Here is a 25277-nt window from a genome sequence, read left to right on the forward strand (position 1 = left end):
CACGCTAACAGACTAACGATACACTAATGTGTCCCATTACACCCGATTTGCCAGGAGGGGATTCTTTTCGCTGAGCATCACGCTGCTGGTGGAATTCAGATGGGCACTGAATAATGATGCATGCTTTTATTCGCTGCTCATAAAAGACACAAGGAGCGGTCCTGCTGGGAGTCATTGCCAGACCATTTGCCGTTCACTATCCTTGGTCACGCGCTTTTTTTTTCTACAACTTCCGTATCCATGGTAAAAAAGCATATTCATCATTAAAGTGGAAGTACACTGTTAAAATACACAATTACGTTTCAGGGCCAAAGGGGGTGGATAAAAAAGGGGTCCAGTTTGACTTGCATTAGCCGGAGTATAAAGCCCAAATTAACATGGTGTGATGCAAGTGAGTGGAGGAAATCACATGCCATTTCCCAGCTCCTCTCCCTGGCCTTCCTATTGCTATTCTGTCGACAAATTGAATCCAAGGCTCATTTGAATTGCACCACTCTATAACCTCTTATTTATTCATTGCTTTTCTGTCCTCGCACATACCATTAAGTCAAAATTGTTAGCGTTGAGATATATATATATATATATATATATATATATATATATATATATATATATATATATATATTTTTTTTTTTTTTTTTTTTTTTTTAATTCTTTTTTTTTTGTGGACGATTTAAAATAAATAATAAAGAGCTTGTTCGCTCTCCTCATAAAATGAGGTGGTCCTTAAATGGCTCTTCTTCGGGTGAAGAGGTGAAAGAATCTTCCTTTGCCTCTGAGATTTCTACCATCAATCCATTTAAATGAGAAGGGTAAAAATTTAAACTACTAAACTCCTGTGATCTTCTGATGTGCAGTGAAGAACTAAAGCTATGTTATGGATCAGGAATGTACTGTCAATAGTCCAAGGCAAGTAGGTGAGTCTTTTTGTAGCTAAACAAGCCAGCATGAATGTGAACGGGTCCTGGCCACCTGACCATAGTTTAGAAACAAACAGGTTCACCAGTTATACATGGCTCATGCAGTTTGTTGATTGAACTCTTGGCCAGTGGACTGAAACTTCATCACAAATTGTGCTGGACTCAGGAATGAAAATTGGAGTTTTTAATTCTGTTCCGCATTATGAGCTTTAACTGTTGCAATCCATTATCAGGAGTCCCATCAGGATTCATTTTAAGCACTCAACATTCACTTAGCAGCGAATCACTGATGCTCCCTCTAGTTCTGTTACAAAAACGTTGCAACACATTGATATTTCAATGAAGTAAAAAAACATTTTCCTTGCTACATATAGTATATCCTGTTATGTGGCTCTCCTCCTTAAAGAAAGTCACCATGACTGAAACGTTCCGTGTCTGAGAGGCTTTTAACAGCAATTGACAAGTTGTAGAACGAAAGGAGCACAATCAATCTCCATCTTTCTTTTATAAGAGACAGAATGTTGGAACATATTCTTCAAAGCATAATGCGTAGACATGCAATGCTGAAGGTTGCACTTAGTGTCAATCTAGGAGACAAAAGTCCGATTTCCAACATCAATATACTTCGCCGTGGGAGTGAGGATGTGTTGATTCTTGAATGATGAAAAAATGTTTTGTTTTTTTGGGGGGGTTTCAGTGTACGCCAGATGTATGCACTGTCTCTGTGCTTTTCTGGTTCTATGATTCATTGTATTAGAAAGAGCTCGGATTGTCGAAGCCAATACACATATTTAATTTATGAATGATATATATTAAAACACCACATATATTCATACTTCCACCACAGGCAAACAAACCATAACCAAAAGTCAAAGTTGACTAGCTTGCTCAGCACCAATATTTGAACTTGTCTGCAGCATGGTGCAGTATTTTCTGGTGCTTTATGAACTCCACCATTTTTAGATATGATCTCTAAAATGACATTTGCGACAATCCAGAGCCTCTCTGTGAGATTGAAGTCTGGATGGCTTTGGGAGGAAATTAAAACAAAACCTAGTTAATAAAAAAAAAAAAAAAAAAAACAAGGCCACTTTGTTTTTAAATTTGAGAAAACCATAGTCTATTTATATTCAGGCAATTACGCCAACACCACCTTGGCATATATTAAACTGAAGGTCACTTTTTGGAATTGTCCGGGCGCGCAGAAGCACTCTGGCTCCAGTGATAGCGTTTATGCTGAATGAAAATGACAAAGTACCCCGAAGGTTTAAAGTGAAAGCGGCAACAAAGAGCGGAAAACAGGAAACCGCACAATCACAACAAGAGCTAATAACCAGCGGCCACTTCACACACTTCCTCGTCCTGAAGCCGACTCAAAAACAAATGGTTTCCACAATCTCCCTGACCCACAGTGAGTTCTCTGCTTCCATGGCTGCTATCTGAAGCCTCCAGACAAGTTAATCAACCAGCTCCACGGCAAACCACTCCATATTAGAGGGAGTTTTAATGTTGTTCAGTGTGGGATATGCTGGGGCTGAATCAGCTCTGACCCCCAACATTAGGGGGCCAGGCTCAATACATGGAAGCTGGTTCTCTCATACCCTGTCAGTCAGCGGATTCACTGGTGTGCGACAAACTTCATTGGACAATTTTCTCAGGAGGAATTTCCTACTATCATAAAGAGCCTGCAATGACAAGTCGACAGTGTGGCCTGGATCGCAAAATACAAATGAAAGCAAATCATATTTCTGTGTTCATCGACTGCCCACTCTTTCTTTCTTCCTCAATTTCAGTCTGACTGCAGACTGTTTTATTTGATAAATACTTTTATTTTTATCCATTTTTATGCATAGTTAAATTCATAATCTCCCTTTTTACTTTTGGGTTTTCCAATATATTATTTTAATTTTGCTTATGTTTTTTTTTTTTTAAGAGGGACACATTTTATGACTGTTCATTGAACAGCGTTCTGTGAGTGAACAGCTGTGTTCCATTTAAAAGTCAGCAGCACTAAACAAATACAAAAAAAAATAAATAAATGATGGATTATTTAAATTTCTATGTTTACCATGTTTGGCATGGAAACACATATAACATTAATAATTTCTATGCATGTGTTGCATCTGGTGGGAACAAAACAGAGCAAATAATGACTGAGCAATGTGTGACTTTAAAATCGTGTTTGAACCCAACATCAAGTTCCCTTTTTTGTTGATCCTGTCTTGTGTACAAGTACGTAGTCGCTATTGAGTTTCCTCAACCCTGCAACATGTTTCATGATACCATGAACCATCACGCACACACATGAATGCACATTCTGTAAGAGAGCCAAACCTTCCAATCCGATTTTGTTGGATTTCATTTGAAAGCGTTTCCTCCATGTGAGTCAATGTGATTCAAGGCTTTCATTGACTCATGTTTTTCTTCATTATTTCATCAATCTGGGCTCCTTTTAGATTGGACCTGAGCCTGAAACACCACCAACATGTGCTCAACGAGAGGCATTATGAGAATCGGTTTGGCAAGAAAGAGACATTTGATATCTTACAAAAAAAAAAAAAAAACACTTCTAGAAGCAGCAGATTTTTGTCCCCTCTTTTCCCATCTGGACAGTTTAAGGAAATGCTGGTCTGGCGCTCTAACACATTAGACTTTAAACAACATCTGCTTCATATTAGCAAAGCTTGATGTGGTGTGATGGCGATGAAAATAAGCGCTTGGTGTCAAATGAATGGTCTTAAAAGTATGATTCAGCATTAACCCCTGGATACCTAGTGTTTCCCAACTGGCATTGAATTGTTTCCAGTACGTGATGGGCCACGGTCACAGGCTGCTTCACACTTTGGCTGTCAGAAAACATACTGAAAACATGTTTATCCTCAGGCAATTGTGACTTTAAAATAAGCTGATAACAAACTGATTGACAAAAGAATTCAGGCTAGTTACATTAAGGTTCACCCCATTTAAATAAATGTATTTGAGAATGTGTTTTATTTCATTAAAGTACTTCAGGGTGTTGCATTTGACGCAAAATCTGTGGGTGAATTAAAACCTAAAATAATTTTGTTGGGTCAAAAAAAGGAAAACTGACATTATTTTTTTTTCATTATTTCATGGTATACCATTTATGTATGATTTAATACATTGAAAATGAGAAATACAAATCATTTTCTCGAAGTTATTCTTACTACAATTTGGAATACTCAACATTTCATTTTTGTTTTATTTTATTCCTTTTATTGTATTCGTTTATTTGCACTGTATACTGTGTTATACTGTATTATACTCTTAGAAAATACACTTCCTTCTTCCAGGTAAGTTTCATTTTTGCAGATCAGAACTTCCGGGGTGAAACATTTGGTCAATTTGAAAGCCAAATACCTCAAGATGCAAAGAAGATAGCAGGTCTCTGCATCACCCCCAGACCCCAAAGTCAACTTGACGCCCATCAATATTTGAAGCATTCGGAATATGTGTGTGTTGTTCACAGTAGGAAGGGAGTTTTAGTCACTTGAATGGCATCTAAATGTGGCTGCTCATGTGTCCAGCTCTGATCTGAACTGGCATAAAATGGAAAACATGGCCTTTCAGCGTTCAATCTTATCAAAGTTGGTCGTGGATTCAGAACTCAGGAATGCAGTGAAGCCAATCTCACTGACGCTCACATGGTTAGCTCTCAGTGTTTCACCAAGTCCTTGTAGAAGTTATTTTATTCATTGTATGTTGTATTCAAAAGAAACGGGAAATTAGCTTCTTTGCGTTGGTACGTACCGCCTCAGCGCTGGTTTGAAAAACCAACTTGTTTTACTTGCTTGTTTCGATTTCACTGACTTCACCTGCTCATGTTTACGAGCCAAAAAAACACACAAAAGATCAATCTTTTCTTTGCTTCAATAGAGTCACACCAGCAAATGAAATAGGACTCAGTGTCAACCTTGTACCGGGTGATATATCTCAGGCCGCTGCAGGAGCCTTGTATTGGAAGGTAAATCCACTGTCATATTCCGCTCCAGCATTTACATAAGTCAAGCACCGCATCAGATGAGCCGCTTGTTGTGATATTACACATTTGTTCCCAGACGACATGAGTCAAGGGGTTCGCCGTGTGTCAGAGGGAAAGCCTCAGAGAAAATATTGGTTTTGTCAAGGGTCTCGCCCAGAATCCGAGAGTACATGACATTTGGGTTCATAAAACACCTCTCGCTGGCTGCTTTTGTGTTTGTAATACCATTTAGCATTTTCTAGACTCTAGAGGACAGCGTAATGGCTTTTTCACAGCTCTGCTGCTGCTAATAATTATTACCGGCACAAGGCTCAGAGAGTGCTTATGTGTATCACCATGAATTATAAGGACCATAATTTATTTGTCAAATAAAAGTATATATGTAGTCTTTTTCATGTCATGACAGTGGAAAACAGCAAGTAAATAAAATAAAATACTAAAAAAGATTTGTTTTTATTTTTAACATTTATTTTTTTCTTTGCCTTCTATTTATTTATTTTTAATAATAATAGCACCCAACATCGTCCCTTAGTAAAATCTAGTTTGGCTGTTGCTCTGCATTGAGATTGTTTACCATTCTTCGATATTACCTTCAAAACAATGTTGAATGATCAGCAACACATTGGCAACACAGCCACATGGAAGTTGGTTGTATGTTCACAATGCAGTGTGAACCAACCACCTTCTTTATTATTGTGCACTCACTCCACCTCCAACTCTGACTCACAGCATATTTGAATCTCTTGGGGGCCGCATAAAATAGCGTGTCATGAGTGCCAGTTATGCATCATAAATATGTCTTGTCTTGTTTTTTTTCCAGGCCGCAACAGTGTTTAACATTTTGGCCCCATGACTTGTTATTTCAAACTCCTACAGTCTCCTTCCTTCTCACGACCAAAACAGCTCAGAGTGGCAACACTTTGAAACGTTTAAATAAACATTTGACGCCAGGAAAAAAAAACAGAAACCACTTCCAGGAAGTGTTTATCCTTATCTCCGTGTGAGTTAAGTGCGAGCGTAACGTCTAAGGCAAACTTCAGTGCTCTACGTTCCAATTGGAAATGGAGACGCCGTCTCTCTGGACACTGGGGATGGGCCACAATTATAAGGCGCGGTGCAATCACGGAGGTCTCTGACAGCATGAATGGGCTCTGATGAGCAGCCGTGTCACTCCGGCGCTCCAGGGTTCCGCCGCTAATCAACCACCAAGGAGGGGTCTAAAGTGCCCGCCATCACTCCTGCCCTCCATCACCAACACCTCCAGAGGAAGGCAATCAAGCGCCCATTTCCATGTGCTGCTTATCACACATGCACCCCACTGACTCCCCCCCCCCCGCAGCTTCAGCTCCGAAAATCAAGGTGGCAACTGGAAGGAGACAGAGGTTGTAATCACATGAGGTGTATGGAAAAAAGAAAGAAAGGGGAATAATACAAATTGTGTTCAGGACGTGATCAGGACTCTTTAGTGTCTTTAAATAGTCATAAAGAGATCGGGAACATGAGGGGAGAACACGGAATAAGACTCGATTGCCGTTCATTCAGCAGCTCGAGCTGACTGGGCTTTGAAAATGAAACCTTCTAGGGATTCGACGGGACCACTTGCAGGTGGAGGGGGGCCCAACTGAAGCATGTTGCTATGGCACATCAAGAATAACATGGTGTCAAAATATAGATTAAAATTGTCAATAACTACTCTGGGAAAGGGGAGATTGATGCAGGTAGAAAGGAACTTATGAGATGGATTGTGTCGCCTTTTTTGTGAGTCACTGGTCGAGGACGATTTACTTGTTTTGGGGAATAATAGTGGTCAGAGGTCGGAAATTACATTTCTATAAAAGGGCAAATTTTACATTGGGACTGAAAAAAAGAAGACAAAAAAAAGACTCATTTATGGGAAAAATAAATAAAAGCAAAATTAAATAAATATTTAAATAATAGCAACAAAATGAAAGACAAAAGTCATATCCAATGCAATTTCATGACAAAATAAATAAGTGAAATAACAGAACTGCTAATGTGAATTTTTATTGTACATATGCCAAGAATCTCTAGCTAAGTGGTGAATATCTGTCTTCATGAGGGCCCCACCAATACAAGCAAAGGCCCACACGTGTATTATTATTTCTTTTTTTATAATTCTATTTATCATATTTTTTGTAAGTGTTAATGTTTCATGCCTGCCACAAAGGTTCTCCCTCTCTGTCTGTCTTTCATCTGCATCATTCCAGTTCTGAGACACAAATCTTTAACATCATTATCCCAATTCACTCCATTCCGGTATTCATTCTTATTTACCTGCGTTTACATTTTGAAGCTCATTTCTTTGGGACAGCATTTAGTTCTGCTATCAGTGTCTCAGCATGAGGCATGTAAACAAATGTGTTGTTTTATAAACTCTGCTTTTGCAACGTGCCTGACACACCGCGTTAATGCTGAAAATGTGATTTATAATGCAGGCCTAATATAAGCAAACATAAGAATATTGAAAAAGTTTGACAATAACACGTCGCGTAAACACGATTCTCTGGTAAATGAATTGACCCAGAAGTTGTTTATGACTTAATTCAACCAACCTTTCTCATCCCTATCAGTCTAAACTGAGTCACTATTATAAATCACGCCATGTCCTTGATGTCAATATTATTATTAATGTAACAAAGTTTTCTGAACTGGAGAGACCAAAAAATGAGCAGCAACTTTAACCTCTTCCTCCCACTGTGATGTGTCTGAACTCCGACCACTAGAGAGGCGACAGAATCAAGGCACGGGATCACATTTTGCTGCTCTGAGCTGGCAGCTAATTCACACACCTATTGAAATACATGAAACAAATCGCTCTCGTGGTGATTTGACTAAAGACTTGAGGTGGCATGCTGAACCCAACAGGGGCTCCTCTCAGAACACGCTCACACCGGGACACTTTTGTCATTTCAAATTCTCCTCTGATTCTGGAGTGGAATATTGACCAAAAAAAAAAAAAACACCTTTGTTCAATAGTCTTGCTCTGATGTATTCTGGGATTCAGACCAGTAATAAAATCAAATAACAGCTGAGCGGTGTAGATAGAAATTGGGAAGAAATCCTTAACACTGTTTTTCTCTTTGTGATTCATATTCTTCTCCAAACATTTTTATTTTTAATCTGTACAGTGTATCTCAGTAAATGAAACTAAATATTTGCTTGGGTCCTCTACTGTCTCCAGTCCAAAGCAGGATTTATGGCCAGAATTGCGAACTGGGGAGCTTCACTCTGCACTGCTTGGCTACTGCTGTCATTGGCTCACAACTTTAAGAGCTAACTCCAAGTTTGTGATGCACAGCTGGAATCTAGTATGAAGCTAATTGAGCAATGAAGTACTAAGAAGGTGAATAAGAAAGATACTGTGCATGCTGGTTTATCCATTCCTATTGTGGACTTCTTCTGCTTCCAAGGAACCACCATCACTGAGGACCTCAACTGGGAGCCAACCATCAGGTCTCCCATCACGAAGGCCAAGAAGAGAATGTTCTTCTTGAGGCAGCTACAAAAACTATGACTGCCGACGAAGTTGCTGGTGGAGATCCATCAGCCAGTCCATCCTCACCTCTTCTATCACCATCTGGTACAGCAGCGCCGCCTCCAGGGACAGAGCAGACTGCAGCGCATTGTGCGTTCTGCTGAGAAGGTGATCGGTTGCAGCCTGCCACCTCTTCAGTCTCCAGGACCCAGAGACGTGCAGGTTGTGGATCAGAGCCAACCCTTCTCACCCTGGACCTGGACTGTTTGTTCCTCTTCCCTCTGGCAGGAGGCTACAGACGATCCAGACCAGAACCTCCCATCACAGGAACAGCTTCTTCCCCTCGGCCATCAGACTGTTGAATTCATGATCAGCCTTTGTTATTTTATTTTATTTTATTTTATTTTTTGACAGCACTTTATTCCAAAGCACTTTCCTACTTTAGTTGGTGGGATCCCCACTGACCATGGCCATAAGTCAGGAGTAATAACCGCAGACAATAAAAGAGGCCGTGCGACCCTGAGGAGGTCCTGCCAACTCCAACAGTCTGCAGTCCTGACCCCACCACCACCACCAAAAAAAAAAAAAAAACGAAATGAAGAAAATGCTTTGAGTTTTCACTCGAGCAATGTCACGCTGGGGGTTACGCCTCTAAGTGCCCACATTAGAGTAGAGTGAGGTAACCATCAAGAGAATAATGGAAGCTGCTAATGAGGCCGCTACGACCTCCAATTATCATCACGGCAACAATCAGAGGAAGACACATTATCATGTTTCTATAGAAGAAGCCATTACCAGGCCAGAGTCACTCCGAAAACAGATTCCTGCTTGGACGGTTACGCTGGAAAAACAGGTGGATTGACTTATAAATTCATTGACTAATTGTTCCAGAACCGTTTCAAATTGCTTAATGAAGTGCCTTTTCATCCAGCGTATTCCCCCCTGTCTCCTCCACGCCGCGCAGTTTTGCTGCCCACATTTGAAACAATTATCCCTAATGACAGACAGACGATCCATATGTGAACAATGCGGGCAGAGGCGGAACGGAACATTAACGCTGCATTAATTGTGAGATGCCGGAGTGACATCAATTCACGTGGTCAATTTTCAAAATGGCTGTACATTTTCCCCATCAAGCTAACAGAAGTGGTGAATGAGGAGAAATCACATTCAGCGCTGCCGCGTTTTTAGAAAATGTGCTGTTATTATAGCGCTGTTTCGAGGCGTAGAAATGTTCCCGTAAACTGGCTGATGGGGGGGAAGGCTGCATATGGAGTTTTAAATGTCACCCGTAAATGTTACCCGCTGTAATTGCCAGGCAGATTTCATAGGTGCAAACACACACATTCAACTGACTGCACATATATTGATCAATTGAAGGGAATTGGGGTGAAGCTACTCATGTATTTGTCCATATCCATTATTCTAGCCTAAATACATGCACTGCTTGTGGAAGCGCTGAGTAGCGAGGATGGTCTACCCCGCATCGTCTCATTAAATTTGCAGCCGATCATTGTAGGGTGGTGTTAATTGGTCCCTTTTGTCAACCAGATAAAAGCAGCTGATGGCAGATGCTGCTGCATTAAGATTGCACTCCCTCAGCATCGATTGGACAAGACCTGCAATTGGCTTGAATGAAATTTGAAAGTCATTCAAACTAAAAAAATAATAAATATATACATTAAAAAAAGGAGAAAGCAAGGTTGCAAGTGTCAAAAAATGATGTTGAAAAATAAAGTAGTTACCGTAATTTCTGGACTATAGAGCGCACTGGGATATTAGCCGGTCCCACCAAATTTAAGCGGGAAAATAAATCTTGTTCATACATAAGCCACACTGATCTATAAGCCGCACTGTGGACAGGTCGGGGTCCAGCATCGAGAGCGAAGAAATAGCGAAAAAAGCTGCGCAATACGGAGCGTCTTGATTTATCCACGCTGCTCTCGCAATAGGCAAGGTGCGGCTCTACAGCCAGGATCAAGTCAGCGGCCAAAACCCGACTTTGTCTCGAGACAGCGTCTCACATGTTTTATTCACATTAAAGCCCTCAAAATTCATTGTTTTGCCCGCGTGCCAAAGTTCAGACACCACTGCCGGTCTCAGCAGCTGCTTCTCTTCTTCCAGGAGATCAACTCTGTAGCTGTAGACATGCGGGTGAAAACAGCACAGTTTGAGTCCTTTAAGGGTAAATAAAAAAAACCTAGATTTCATCGCCTCAGATTTAATCTGATTTCAGCTTGTAAAAATCAATATACATTAGCTGTGCATTTGTGTAAGCAGCAGGGCTCAGACCGCGTGAAAAAAAGCAGCGGCTTATAGTCCAGAAATTACGGTTAGTACATAAAAGTATTTAAACATTGGTTCGAATTAAAGTAAACAAATGAATAAATAGATGAATGCAACTGCAATTCTGTTCTGGAACACCAGTAAGTAGCTGGCTAGACAGCCGTTATTACAAAAGCATTACATCAGCAAAAAATAAAAATAAAATAAATAATAAATTGAATATTCTTGAGCACAAAAATAGATGTACAGGTCATTCAAAAGGCTGGAGATTTGAGAACATATACACACCATAATACATTACCAACAAAACCCGCTTAGCAAAGCTGGGTTCCCCACTTCGAGCACCAGAGGTGCCGTCGCTATTTTATTCCCGATAGAACAGCTATTTTAACTCTCAAAAGCAGCTGCAGGACATTCACTACCGTTTCTGGCTTTACATTAAAGGCACAAATTCATACAAGCGTCTCTAATAGCTTTACTAAAATGTGCTGCCAGCCCAGAACCGCCCACCATCTTTCCTCCTCCTCCTCTTCTTCGCTGTCAACGGTAATCTCCGTCTTGTTCCACGTATCTGTTGCTGGTCACATGCAGACAAGCTGTCGTCGGATGAGTCACTGGGGAACATTTGGCGGTTAACTGCGCTGTTCGCCGGGGGGGCGACCTGAACAGCAGATCGGCAGCCAGTAAAAGACTTTGTGGAGACAGCAGAGTTTGCCTGCTGGAACTACAAAACCCAATAACCTGGTCCCTAACTAACTAACAGCAGAAGTAATAACTAAAATGCGAAGCATGTTGGTTAAAATGACCATGTAAATGAATGATGTAGCGTCTGGTGAATTTTCGTGAAATCGGAAATAGCAGGAGTGAGTAAAGGAAGTCACCCCCCCATGTCTTAGCAAAGCAGTCATCCTAGCGTTTGTTACCACCGGGCTGAGAGAGCAGATGTGGGAAGGAGAATCTAGAAGAAAAGATCTGATATTTTTGGGTGATAGCCATTCATTTCTAGTGGCTCAGGCCTGGAGAGGTTTGTCTTATCTGTTCTTTCTCTTTCCCTCCGAGGGGGAAATAAAGGGTGAGTCTTTTCTTGCCTTCTCTCTCACAGTTGATTAGTAACTCCTGTTCTACCACTGCGCTCCAGGGATTCTCTGCCAGCTCCTTTTATACATCCCCTTGTCATGCACACACACTTCCACCCATTTTTCTCCTCTCACTCTGCCTCCCAAGCACATCTCCCTACAGTCGCGCTGGAGTCAGTTGAGGCGCAGGACTTGACATTTTGAAAGTGCTCCGACAACAATGAACGCTTGATTAAAAGGGCAAATAAAATCACCTGCGACTCATTGTCTTGAATCAAAGGGATTTAAAAGCGGATGCGCTGAAGGTGCAGAACGAAAAAAAAAAAAAAGAAAAAGCTCTTGTTGTTATTGTAATACATGTACTTAGCTGGATGCAGCCACGGAGTCGAAGGTGACCAAGTTTACACAAAGCGTCTGGGGGCAGATAAGAGCAGCGCTAACATGGCGAGGTGGATAGCAGAGCTCATCCGGCTGGAGCGAACGGCGCAGTGTTTGAAAAGAGCAGCAATGGAGCTGGGGGTTTTTTTATCTGGCTCGGGGCAACAGACAAAAGGCACCAGCATTGCAACGTGGTGGGTTTGAAAATTGGGATCAAAAGGTTTAAGCTAATTAACAAGCTAAATAAGAGTCCCCGAGCTGCTGCGACGCGACGTAACCACCCTCCTCGGTCTCCTCTTGCTGCGGCACATGTGTGCCGACAAATTATTTCTACCCCTTTCTGAAAGCATTAAGAAATAATGACCAAATTACCTCCAACAAGATCATTCTAATGACTTCTTTTTTTGGTTGCATATTGTGAGGATAATACCGGGAGCGAGGAACACCGTGTGATGCAGCTTCCGCCACAAACTGTTCTGGGGAAAAAAAAAAAAAAAAAAAAATCCAGAGAGGCTGAAATGGTAGAGTCAAATGAAAAGGACTCATAATAAAGACAAATGGCTGAAGCATGAAATTTGATTCATTGCCTGAGCACAGAAATATTCTCAGGGAACATTGGCACGACAGGAGTTTTACCCGAAAAGTCATAAAATATGCCGTAATGAGATTAAATCGCTGCTCTGATCAAAACTAAGCATTTTTATGAAGAGTCACGTGGAATATTAACGCACCCCTTGATAAGAAGCTTTAGAAAAGCACGCGCTGCCGCAGGACAAGTCTGTAAAGTACATTGATGTTCAGTTGAACTATATATGTGTGTGCCATTATGACAATTAAAGAGGGAGAGGGTTTTAATAGACAAGGTCTCGCTTAAAAAGCGTCAGCATTTCCACGTGCCAACAGTCATTCCAGAGACGTACACTGGATGACAGGCAATATTTTTTACTCAAACGATTGTCTCATCAGACTCTTCACTCTGAGTTGAGATAATTCCGGTTTATTTTTCTGAAGGTTCTTGGATATCATCTGTCTTTTCAGGCTGATCTTAAGATTCGTCTTTCAGCCTTTAAATGCCTGCAATGTCTGTGGCTCAGCAATTTCATCAAAAAGATCCCTTCAGATACCGTCCTTCAGATCTCACTGGCTCTCCGAGATCACTGCCGTCTGCAGAAATGATATGGTCTAACAATAGGAGTCAGCTTGATGCGCAGTTGAGGGGAGGAATGTGTTATATTGAGAGTGGTGGTCAGTGCCACGTTTCTGGAGTGCGGTGATACATGAAAAAAAATCACTGTAAGATATCTTAAAGGTGTCGCCAAGCAGTGGTCGTAAAAACTTTTTGACAAGTCAGAACTTGTTATGCATTATTGAAATGAAGTATACAACCCCAAATTGTTTATTCAAGGCTGTATAGTAGCCCTAATATAAAAAAAAAAACTCTTTTCTGAGCCGTAATGAGCTCTCTCCCTTTAATAATCTGAATACATCGAAGCATATGCTTGCAGCAGACCTTTCCCCGCAGCGCACCCACTTTGTAGTATGATATGAAAACACCATCTGTCGTGTGAGCTGCGGCTAAGCTAAGTTAGCTGGGGCTCCACGGTGGCCCCGCTGTGTCACGGGATTATCTGACTGCTCTCTACATCCTCTCCATTAGCCCCCAGTGGTTTGGATTATTGGATGATCATCATTACGTGTGACTGAACAGGAAGCTAAGTGCCTGCTCCCCTGACGTGATTAGGTCATTTTATTGTCGGTGATTTAAGGGCCCTCCAGCACCATCTCGGTGAAAAATGTATTCAGTGAGAGTTGGTTAAAGTGAGATTTCATTGACCGCTATTGATAAAGCAGTATGGCCACTTTGGGTACTAAAGATGGTGTGAGATTTTAAATCAACTGGGATCCACGTAAAGATCCCTCGATACACTGTTTTTTCCGTCGGTTCTACTTGATATTTCTATGTGTTGCCATAAATTTGGCCATAGGTTTCAGGATTTCCGCGAGGATTTTTTGAAACTGTGGCAGAGCTGCAGCACCCCCACCTTAAAAAAAAAAAAAAAAAAAAAACGAAACAGTGAAACAGAGGGGAATATTTTGTCATTTACTGAACTGGTGAGAGTTATATTCTGAGAACATTGTGTTTCAATTATGAGAAGTAAATCTGACTTTGAGAGAAGACGTCCTCAAGCAGTCCGTCTTTTCTTATGACTTGCGTTCCAGAAGCAATGGACTCTGTGACATTTCTTCCAGGACTTTTCCACAAATAGCATGGCAAAAACCGTCATGCTCATGTCCACCTCCATGATGTGTTATGTGTTATCCGTTTGTTTTGATGTTTCCACTTCATTTTAATCCATTTGTAGTTCCAACAGGCAAACTCTCCTGTCTCCACAAATGTTTTACTGGCTGCCGATCTGCTGTTCAAACCTATTAAAACATATTAAAAAGAGATCATTTTTCTCTCTTATTTAAGCCATAGTGATGTGGTGGAAACCCTGAGTTTGGTTCCAATGTTTCACTGAAATTTGGTCAGGACATGTAACCAGTTTCACAGTTCACCTCCAAAAATATCAGATCTTTTCTTCTAGATTCTCCGTCCCACATCTGTTCTCTCAGCCCAGTGGTAGCAAATGCTAGGATGACTGCTTTGCTGAGACTTGGGGGGTGACTTCCTTTGCTCACTCCTGCTACTTTCGAGTAAACAGATTTTACAGAAATTCAACAGACGCTACATCATTTGTGTCCTGGTCATGTTAACCAACATGTTTCGCATTTTTGTGAGTGGATGAACCTGCTGCATTGTGTTAGTTAGGGACCAGTTTATAGGGTTTTGTAGTTCCAGCAGCAAACTCTCCGGTCTCCACAAATGTTTTACTGGCTGCTGTTATGCTGTTTTATACGTATTAAAACGTATTAAAAAGAGATCATTTGTCTCATGCCGTGGTGGCTCCTATTTAAGCCAAACCCTGAGTTTGGTTCCAATGTTTCATTGAAGTTTGGTCGGGCAATGTAACCAGTTTCATAGTTCACGTCCATGTTTTTTTTTTTTCTGGACGTCCTCTGGATTCCTAACATCAAGCCATACAGAAGCTTAGAGCTGATAAGATTCGTGAGAATCAGCATCAAAGTGGAAGCTCCTGGTGACGAAAATTCAATCTACCTCCAGTCAGCTTTACTTCAGCGGTCAGTCACATGCTCATGTGGTAGAAACGTGTTCTTTCTCTCAGATGCCTCCACACGGACCAGTGGAGGAGGGAGGCCTCCCAGCACCGGACCCTCTGCCCGCTTACATGAACATCTGCTGCGTCTCATCAGCGGGATTGAAGCTAATGACGAGCAGGAGTCTGCTGACAGAGAGAATGGAATTGGATTGTGCACAAGAGGCCCGCAGAGACGAAGCATATGTTTTCGGATATGTGGACTGAGAATGTAGTGTGAAAAGGATGAGACAATACAACGTGGGAGAGGTTAAAAAAACAGACCTTCTTTGCAGGTTGTATTTTGAAGCACGTGTGTGTGCTGGTGTAACAAAAGGAATACTCTACATCCTCCGAGTCTTTGTTGACTCTGTCACGTGCATGCGATAAAATTCCTTGAAATCTCTCATCAATTGGGAGAGGAATTAAATAGAATTTCCATTTCTGCCTTTTTTTTTCTTGGCTATCCATTTGTTTTTCCAGCCAAATACTGGTGTCTATTTCGGGTGTTATGATTACAGCATGTGTCATGTTTGGTGGTGTGTCTCGAGGCGATCACAATTGTTGTTTCGGTGAATAGCATCTTCATTTAAAGCAGGGAAACAAGTTCAATGAGATAGTGACGCACATAGAAGCCACGATATCGGAAATCGGAATGTCAGACAATGTGACCATGTCATTGCAAAGGTGTTTTGGTGATAACATTTTTCCCAAGTATCTGTAGTGTCTTTCTCTTTCAGTGCTGCTCTCAAATGTCAACAAAAATGGCAAGTGTCACCAGCAGTGCAATGTGCATCACATGCCCTTTGGAGTCCCTATACGTAGTGTTGGGCAGATGAGGTATCATGAAACAGTATTGCAGGGTAGATGAAACAGTGTCATAATTTTCCGAGGCCACTAAATGGAGCTCTTGGTTTCGGAAGTATGTCACTGAATTTCTTTCTCAAATATAAACATTATTCAGCAGGCAGTGCTGTAGCTATGCATAGCTAAAGAGTAGATTCTAAAAATATATAAATCTTTTTTCTTTTTAATTGATTCATTTTCATTCTTGCCTTAATGTCATGACATTAAATATTTGAACCCAACTTACCCAATATTCTTGGGTAAATGGCAATACTCCACTTGGTTTGAGACTCAAAACGAAATCTCAATATCTTCTACGAAAGTTATACAAGCTGCACAACTAAACTTCCGTTTTCCATGTAAATTGAGGACCACATTTATATCATTGTACTCACATACCCCACCGCTAAAGAAGAACTTGTCGAGGTGTTGCTCCATCTCCATGACCGTAAGGATCTTAGAATCAAAGGAAGAACCGTGAAAAGTCGCTGAACATTTCCCATACATCCAGGGCTTAAAACTAATTCACGCTCACTAAAACACTGCAGAGAAAAGCCCAAAGAAAGGCCCAAGGATCCTGAGCAGCCAGCCTCAGTCAGCAGATGATAGTCCGCCAGTGGCACAAAAAATGAATATATAAACACATTTGCGAAACACGGACAGCGATGTAGCATTGTTTCACTTTATGAGTCAAAAGAGCAGAACGCACCACATCCACATTTATTACATTGTTGGCTGAAATCACCAGATTATGCCAACAGCTGGGTCACCTGGAGGAAATGCACAAGTGACCCTCTGTTCTTTTTTCTGAGTTGGAGTTTTCACTAGGCTAAATTTCTCACCTTGTCAATACAAGAAGCAGCACAGTCACTGTAGTTAGAGTGCATTACGAGAAAAGTTGTTGTCGAAACAGCAGACAGAAACAAGTTTCTAAAGTAGTTTGGAAACTCCTAAACCAAAGTAATAACCACAAACCCTGTTTATCCCACTGAAGCTGTAGAGCGCATCCGTCTGTAGCTGAAGTGCTGGTCTTCACTTTAAAACACCTGCTGCCCTGAAGAGGCTTTTATTTTTAATTCCAGACCCGTGAAAGTAACCAAACGTTCTGGGAGACAGAACTCTGAGGAAATGAAATCAACAAGGAATCATGTGGGGCACTGAATAACTGGCACTGATGAAGTGCTTTAAGTATTAGCTAGATAAAGTCATTGATTATTCAATAAATCCCTGTCAGGCGGAGAATCACGTCAGCGCCAAAGAGAAAGGACAACAAATGATGAATTATTTTAATGAATCACAGTGTAGAGTGATACGCTGTTAATGAATCATCTAGTATTAACTGTTGTATTTAAAAAGGCAAACAAGAGCCACGCGACAATGTTCTGGTGAAGCTGGTGAAGAGGCTTTCATAGCTTCAGTCCCAGCCAATGACGTGCGTCCTTGTTTCAATACAGGCTGAAGCTACTGAGGGCAACTGACATGGCTCGTGGTTAAAACCTTACCATTTGAAAGAGTTAATAGATGAATGGTTACATGTGTCTTACAAGGGGAAAGGTTTTAAAAGGACAGTAGCAGAAGCAGAGATCAACCACGGAAATCGATGGCAACAACTCTGGCTTGGATGCACACCATTAGCCAGATGGCGGTGATCGACATGGACCAGCTAACCAGGAGCAGAAGGACTGAGAAAGCCAGCACTCAAATGGAACACTGCTTGATCAGTGATGGTTGTAGTGCAACATGTGGCTGCTCAAGATGGTACTGGTACTTTTGTCCAAACCACTCTGGAATTAATACCTAGCTTTTCCAGAAGGGGAACACGGAAAGAAGGCTTTTGTTTCTTTTAAATGTGCCTCCGCGCTTGCTGCTGACCTACCATTCTGGTGAATATAAGCCTGACTTGGTTGCTTCCTGTATGACTACTTCCAGTGAACATGTGGCGACGACATTATGTTTGAGTGACACTTAAACGTGCATGCTCCACTTGTTTTGATACCTATTGAGGAAAATGATATCGAAGCGGCTGGCGTCAGCTCAAAAAAGGTCAAAGTTAAAATCACATCTCGGACTCAATATCACCAATGGGACAGAAATGCTTTCTGTTGGGACCCATTCTAAGTATATTGCCTGGCATTTTGACATTGAATTGTCATTTGAGCCAGATTTTCGAGACATGGTAGGCACATGAATTTAAAATGATAAAACTGATGTCTTCGGCTCAATATCTTACCTTTTAGATTGTGTACATTTTACATCCTGAGCAAGTAAGTTTACACGTTTTTAGGCCCAACACTGAACCACACTGAGAGAAAGTCACAGCACTTCACGGTGATCCTGTCGGAACATGTCACTACTTGAAAACACCTTGTGTCTGAAGAGTTTTTAACCTTGAAATTCAGTTTATAAACACTGATCACAACTGAGGTTGTGAGGTTTAACAACGGTCTGGTCATTAAAGAGGCTATAAGACACCTTTAAAAGTCATGGGAGTTGAGTGTGTCGGTGCTTCAGCATGCATCCGTGTGACAGATGGAGACAAATATAACACTGGAGACCACCAATTGTCTGACCTTTAACCTTGCCTTTTGTCCCCTGTAATACACAACTGCACGTTCAGGTGAGACGTCGACTTAAACCTGATGATTTGAGGATTTTCGTTGATCCGCGTGCCTTTACCACAAGCACTGGATGACACTCAAACTATGAGAGAGCCCTCTATTGGTTAAAGTGGTGATGACACACTGAGTGGCAAAACAAGGTCTGATTGAGGCCAAACGCTGCAAACACATGAGTATTTCTTTCTTCTCGTGATTTGATTTGTAAAGTAAATACATAAAGAACTAATCAGCAGAGTCCAAGCAACATTATATTCTATTCTGGAACATTTCACGGTAAATTTGTCTCAACGCTTTGACATTTTTGTTTTATTTTTTGTAACTTAACATTACAAAACAAAGCCTGTCACGTCTCCTTCAGGTCTTCATTTGAGCGCCTGCCACAAGAGAAGAAGAAAAGTGTCCCTTTGACCAGATGATTTCAGTTTGGATCAGATGAAAGCCAGCTTTAAGGAGTGTTTTCTTTTCTTTTTTCTATTTTGAAACGACAAGTAAAGTCCGTACGCGGCAATGTCAGAGATGTCACGGCTCCTCGGGGTGCTGCAGTCAATCATAGAGGCACAGTGGGCCTGTGTGACAGCTGCATATGATGTTCAGCAGTAAACATCGTCCCCTATTTGTTTGCAGAAAAAGGCAATGTTTACAAGCCATCGGTTAAAGTAATTGCAATGCTTGAGCTTAATAAAAACGACAAAAGTGAGGGCAGAACATAGAAGCCGTCCTTGTCGTTGGACATCTTGGGAATCAAACTCGCAAATCAGTATGCAGTGCTTTGCTAGTGGAGGAAGGAAGGATCTGTAATTGTGATCTGGTTTCACCAGACTGTGAGTGACACGTTGACAAACCCCTCTTTTACTTTATTTCATTTATTTATTTTTAATATTTCTGACACGAGACAGAAGTGCTGTTGATGTGAGGAAAAATAAAACATAGGTCTTGGTGTCCAATTCCCACTCAACAGTATGTGTAAACAAAAGGAAATAGTTCACTGTGAATGAAAAAAATATAAATAATTTTTCCTTAGTCTTGCTAGTGTCTGCACCATGATGTCAAATGATGATGCTTTCTTTGGTCAGTATGCTGGTAAAATATAATAATGTGTGTAAGTGTTATGTCGCATTAGAGATGTATTGATTTGGATTTTATTTTCACCTTAAACCTGATAAAATAAGAAAAAAATAAGGAGAAAATATTCACACCAGAGCATATTCTGGGTCATTTCTTATTGCATTTGCTTATGTATTTCATTTCCTGACTTCAAATGACTTCTCAAGTTCACCCTCTTTGTTTCTTTAAAGCATAAATGCTTTTGAGTTCTGAACATTAAAAGTCACATGGCATCACCTGTTTACACATGCCAGCTCTTCTGCCAAAATACTCGTCAATAACCGTCTTCCACTCGGCGCAGGGAAAGTAACCACAACATGACTTAAACATCAAGTATTGACGCCACTAGTAACGTTATACTTGTTCCACTAGAGTTTAGATTTGCAGATTCGCGTTGAACTAAGTCGCAAGGAAAAGGGTGACTCAGTGTGCTGGCTGTGGAAAACAGCCCGGAAACAGCAAAAAGGTCGCGATACCAGCGCGATCTGCGGGTTTTAGTGACATTAAACATCCGCTACAGTCGGGGTTTTTCTGCTCGCTGCTGTTTTGATTTGAGTGTTTTTGAAATAAATTAAAAAAACGCATCTTGTGGAAGCGATTTTTGGGGCGCAACATTCAAGGTTATCGCACAGCAAATAGGAAAATTACGCACAACTTACCAATTCGGATGACATGAGGCATCCCAAAACTGTATTGAATCCAAAGGAGACATGGGATCAGGGAGGTCCAGTATTCCCACATCGCACTCCGGGGTGACAGCCAAGTATATCGCATGGTTGTTTCAAAGTCGCCGGATCCACTTTCTTCCTGATTATTCAAATTCCAATTCAAATATGCTCATCAAGAGTCAATTCCAAGCGCACGCGTGGACCCGCTGGATGCGACAATTCTGTCTCATTCTACGCGGCGCCACATTCTGGAAGGGGGTTCAATTACGCACAAGTCCAGCCGCCCAGTGGCTCTCAGAAGTACCTGGCAGTTGGAATGAGCCCGGAGGAGTCTGCGTCGATGAGATCAGTCTGCTGGCGAATGGAGCGCTCACAGACCGAGCTGGACTCCCCACACCCGCGTGGCTGAGGAAAGCTGCGCCTGCGGAAGTTTGCGCGAGCGATCCGTGGTCACCGAGAGGGGAAAAAAAACAAAAATCCGAATAGTAACCATTCACCAGGCGGCCATGGTCAAAAACATGTACTTTGTACAGGACGCGTACAGAGGTTCCGAGGTGTCCAGCTGCGCGCTGATGTTCAATACGCGGCGTACATATTGAAAAAGACTTGTTCATGCGGCGCTCAAGAGGTAAAAACCTGCTTTGTCCTGGACGGACAGGTGGGAGCAGAAAGTGCGCGCGTCTGACAACCCTCCTCTTCGACGATGCCACGAGAGGCACGCGTCGTTACGCATCAAGGGCTGCTGTGGATGAGGAGGATCTCCAAGTTATTCCCCTCGACTTTATCCCACAATCCAATCGACGCATTTGTATCTGAATTTACATTCCCTCTGAAGTGTTTTTGGGGGGTAACGCTTTATTTAATTGGTGGATATATTCCAGGGAACCCCACGCTCTGTGCGTGCCATGTAAATACAGCATGAGTTATTTGCATAAAGGGGAACGAGTGTCATCTGAGGATTTGGGCCACTGGCTAAGCGAGGCTTTCTTATCTCTGTTATTTAAGACCTCCAGTTTGTGTCAATGAGCACATTAAAGCCCCCTAACTGGCTGATGCCTATCTGCCAAGCCATTTTTCATGCTTTAGAAAAAGGAGAGGGGGGCGGGGGTCTCATCTAGCTCCCATCACTGCAGTGGAGAAGAGTCGAGCTGAAAGTGTGAAATTATTTGCTCGTGGCGAAACTCTCAAGATTCTCAGAATAGAGTTGCCTCTGAAGAAAAATCATTTTCAAGGGGGGAAGGGAGCTCTTTTGTTCATGAATAAACGGCACGCCTGCCCTGGTTTTGACAGTCCGTCAGCATCACCGATGTTACCAGGGACGTGGCAAAACCCTAGACACCATTGTAGAATTCTTCCAAAGCAGAACAGCATTTGGTGTATAATGGCTCAGTTTCAACTCAAGACTGCATGTGTTTGCACAGCATGGGTTGAGCAAATGGACCAGTAGATATTTATCATAATGTGAAACCAGAGGTTGGAGATCTTTAAATGGTTCAGTTCCTATGAAACTATGAGTCGAGTATGAAACGTGGCCAGAATTTTATTGACAAGTAAACAGCCCTATTCATGGACTGCTGAGATTCATCATCCTCGACATGCTGGAGCGGTTATGGAGGTGATATGTGAAATATTTGTACGTACTAAAATACAAAGTCAGTTATCAAGGCAGAATGGTTTGTCTTTCAAAAACTGCATTACATTTGCTGAAGTAACCATTCAAATAGAGTCATCTCCCTGAAATTTAGTGTTTTCTGAGAGTGGAAAATGTAAATTTTCCCACAATCTACACTATTTGCATGTCAAAATAATATCTTCATTTAGCATCTTTTGAAAGTAAGAGGAAGCTTTTTCTGTGTATGAATGAGCAGAGTTCTGGGTTGACCGGAATGAGCAGGTAAATAAGCCCCTGTCAGCCCTAGGTACCTTGGACAGCTCCTCATGCCACTCGTGTCTAAACCTGCAGTAAAGCATTGGATTGAAAAACACATCCACAGATCACGATGATGATTACTCATATGTGTTTCATGCAATTGTTTATTATTTCATTTCATTTTAAACTCATTTTAAGTAGTATTGTTTGTTTTTCATTTGAAAGACTTTTGCTGTACTGGGTTATCTTGCTTCAGTAATTCATATTTTGATCATAAAAGAAATACACATTTACATGAACACAGCAGTGATCGAAGTAGGTATTGAGAGAGAAATTTCAATTTATTGTATTGTAAAATAAATAAATAAATGGAAACGGTATGTGTGCCTTCGGAATGTTGTTGATAGGACGTCGTTACGGCACATTGGTTTTATTTTTATTGTTTTTTTTTTTTGTTGTTTTTTTGTCTCAGGATGGAGAAGAAACGTAAAGTGTGCATCGGGGAGTGAGAAGGCAGGAACAAGCCATGCTGAATGCCGCTGCATATTCATGTCTCCCGCAGCAGATTTATGGCCTCCTGGCACAATGTAAGGACTATCAATGTGAGTTATGTGGCCCGGCTCTCGCATTATCGAGATTCATTGACTTGCTGCTCTTTCAAATACAAAATGTACACAGCCCCGGCAAACAAGACATTTCAGGGTGTGTGGGTGCCCTCTATAGAGTGATGTGGGTCTGTGCTCTCAATCACTGGTCCTGCTAACTGGAGGGAGTCCAGATCCTGCTGTGACATGGGCCGGAAGAAATGTGAAGTGACTTCAACTTGTCTTTATTCCATTTAGTTTGACCTTTTGTACCTCCGACTCCAGCCCTAATACCTTTAGAGTAGAAATAGATCAGTCACATTCTTTTCCAGAGTGTCTGCTGTGTGAGATCCAGTCAAGCGCCATTGTATTTAAGCTGTCAATAGAAATGACTAGGACATTAAAATAGAAAAAAAAAAATACAATGAAGTCAATGCAGTTTTATTTTATTGCAGTGATGCAGCAGCCCCATAGCTAAAAGGATGGCAGGTGGAGTCCAGCCAGAGAGGTGGAGACTTTATACTTTCATATTATTATTATTATTATTTATATTATTATTATTATTAGTAGTAGTAGTAGTCATAGTTGTAGTAGTATTCTAATTATTATTATTATTATATTTTTTTAGGGGTCAGGGAAAAGGATTTCCCTGTATATTAAAAAAAAAAAAACAGAGGCTGGTGGCACATTAATATTTCATGATTTAGTATGACAAATTAACAGAGATCAGGTTGTAAAATGTTGGTGTTAGGACGAAACAACAGGTAACTTAACATGACTTTATGAACCATCCCCTTGACACTACGCAGAATTTAGGATTTCTGAAAAGTTGAATATCATGAACAAAGAACATGAATTAAAACATACTTGCAAAAAGCACTGAACTGTACTCAGACAAGAAAAAAAAACCACTTCGTTCATGACTCCATTATTGCTCTGTAAATGACTGGCAACCTATTGATGATGTTCCCTACTTCGCCTGTGTAGCTGGGACAGACTCCACCCTAGTGAACCAGGTGCACTGGGTACTAGCACCAGAAAATCAACAAGTCAGCCATATGCACTGTCTCTCTATTCTGAATTAGTTGACTTGCATTCTAACTAAAATGAAGTACTGCACACTGTCCAGCTGAAGTTTATTTGATGTTTACATGGTCATGTATCTAGTCTCTACCTCACTGAGAATTTTGGGTCACACCTTGGCTACACAGCTCGGACAAAAATTACGACTCCGCCAGTCCTATTTCTCACCCTGTGAAAGAAATGATTGCTGTTGCATTTACAACGGACCAGCGATCGATGCCTTTACTGGCAAGTAGCTCATAACTAATGGCCCCAGAAACATCAGGTCTCCATTGTGAAGCTGGACACATTGACAAGAGGTGTACTTAGTTGACTGGATTGATCAGGACATTTTGTTTATTTATTTTTAAGGATCGTGAGAGAAGAAAAAGAAGACAATCGACGTCTGCGGCGCCTTTCAGCGCTTGCTTTCTATCATGGGCTTAGAGATGTGCTACCCGAGTCCTGAGATTGTCCACAATTATTAGGTATTGTGGGAGGAAAAAAAAACATTCTTTTTATTGATTTGCCTGCAAAAATACACGTTTACAGCAACTCACATCTTCAAATCCAATGAAGCACCTTCAAGAATTGGTTAACTCATCTTTCACAGTACTACGGTAGTAGTTTCGTTCACTCCACGACTTTACTTTTAAGGTTAGAATTTTAAGTTTGGGAAACTGATATTTTAAATTGAGCGATATAAAGAGAACAGGAAGTCCGAAACAGGTTTTCCTTCCTGCTTGAACTGAATATTATCATCCCAAAATATATTTAACAGTCATGATTTTCAGTCAGCGTGGGGAGTTGTTTAGAGAAGATTATGGGGGAAATCTCAAGTGCAAGGTTGGCTTTCACAGCAAAAGAGTCTGAGAAAATAAAATAAATACGAAGCAGTGAACCTTCATTGAGCCCATCATCTGTGGATCGGAACTTCAGGCCACTGTCAACAGATCAATAACACTGAAATAGCGATTTTGGCTTCCTTCGGCTGTCTGCCACTCGCACCACGGAAAATATGTGGAGAACATTTTACAGTAATGAAAACTAGAAATGTTTAAGTTTGAAAAATGATTAAGACAAAACGAACAATTAAATGTTCCTGCATTAATTGTTACTCACGTCCAAAGAAAATACAAAAAAATAAAGTATAAGATGATTGTTGATAT

The 25277-nt window shown here is 41.2% G+C and overlaps 1 protein-coding gene across 1 annotated transcript in view; it reads right to left on the reverse strand.

Moving 5' to 3' along the window:
• grik3 (glutamate ionotropic receptor kainate type subunit 3) overlaps window positions 1–21324 on the reverse strand; it is a 94391-nt gene extending 73067 nt beyond the window's left edge. Inside the window, exon 1 of the mRNA XM_053880152.1 lies at window positions 20584–21324. Coding sequence (XP_053736127.1) covers window positions 20584–20698 — 115 coding nt within the window. The 5' untranslated portion in view covers window positions 20699–21324. The remainder of the gene's footprint in view (window positions 1–20583) is intronic.
• Window positions 21325–25277: the final 3953 nt, after the last annotated feature.

This window comes from Synchiropus splendidus, chromosome 12 (genome assembly GCF_027744825.2).
Source record: "Synchiropus splendidus isolate RoL2022-P1 chromosome 12, RoL_Sspl_1.0, whole genome shotgun sequence".
In the NCBI taxonomy this organism is placed as follows: domain Eukaryota; kingdom Metazoa; phylum Chordata; class Actinopteri; order Syngnathiformes; family Callionymidae; genus Synchiropus; species Synchiropus splendidus.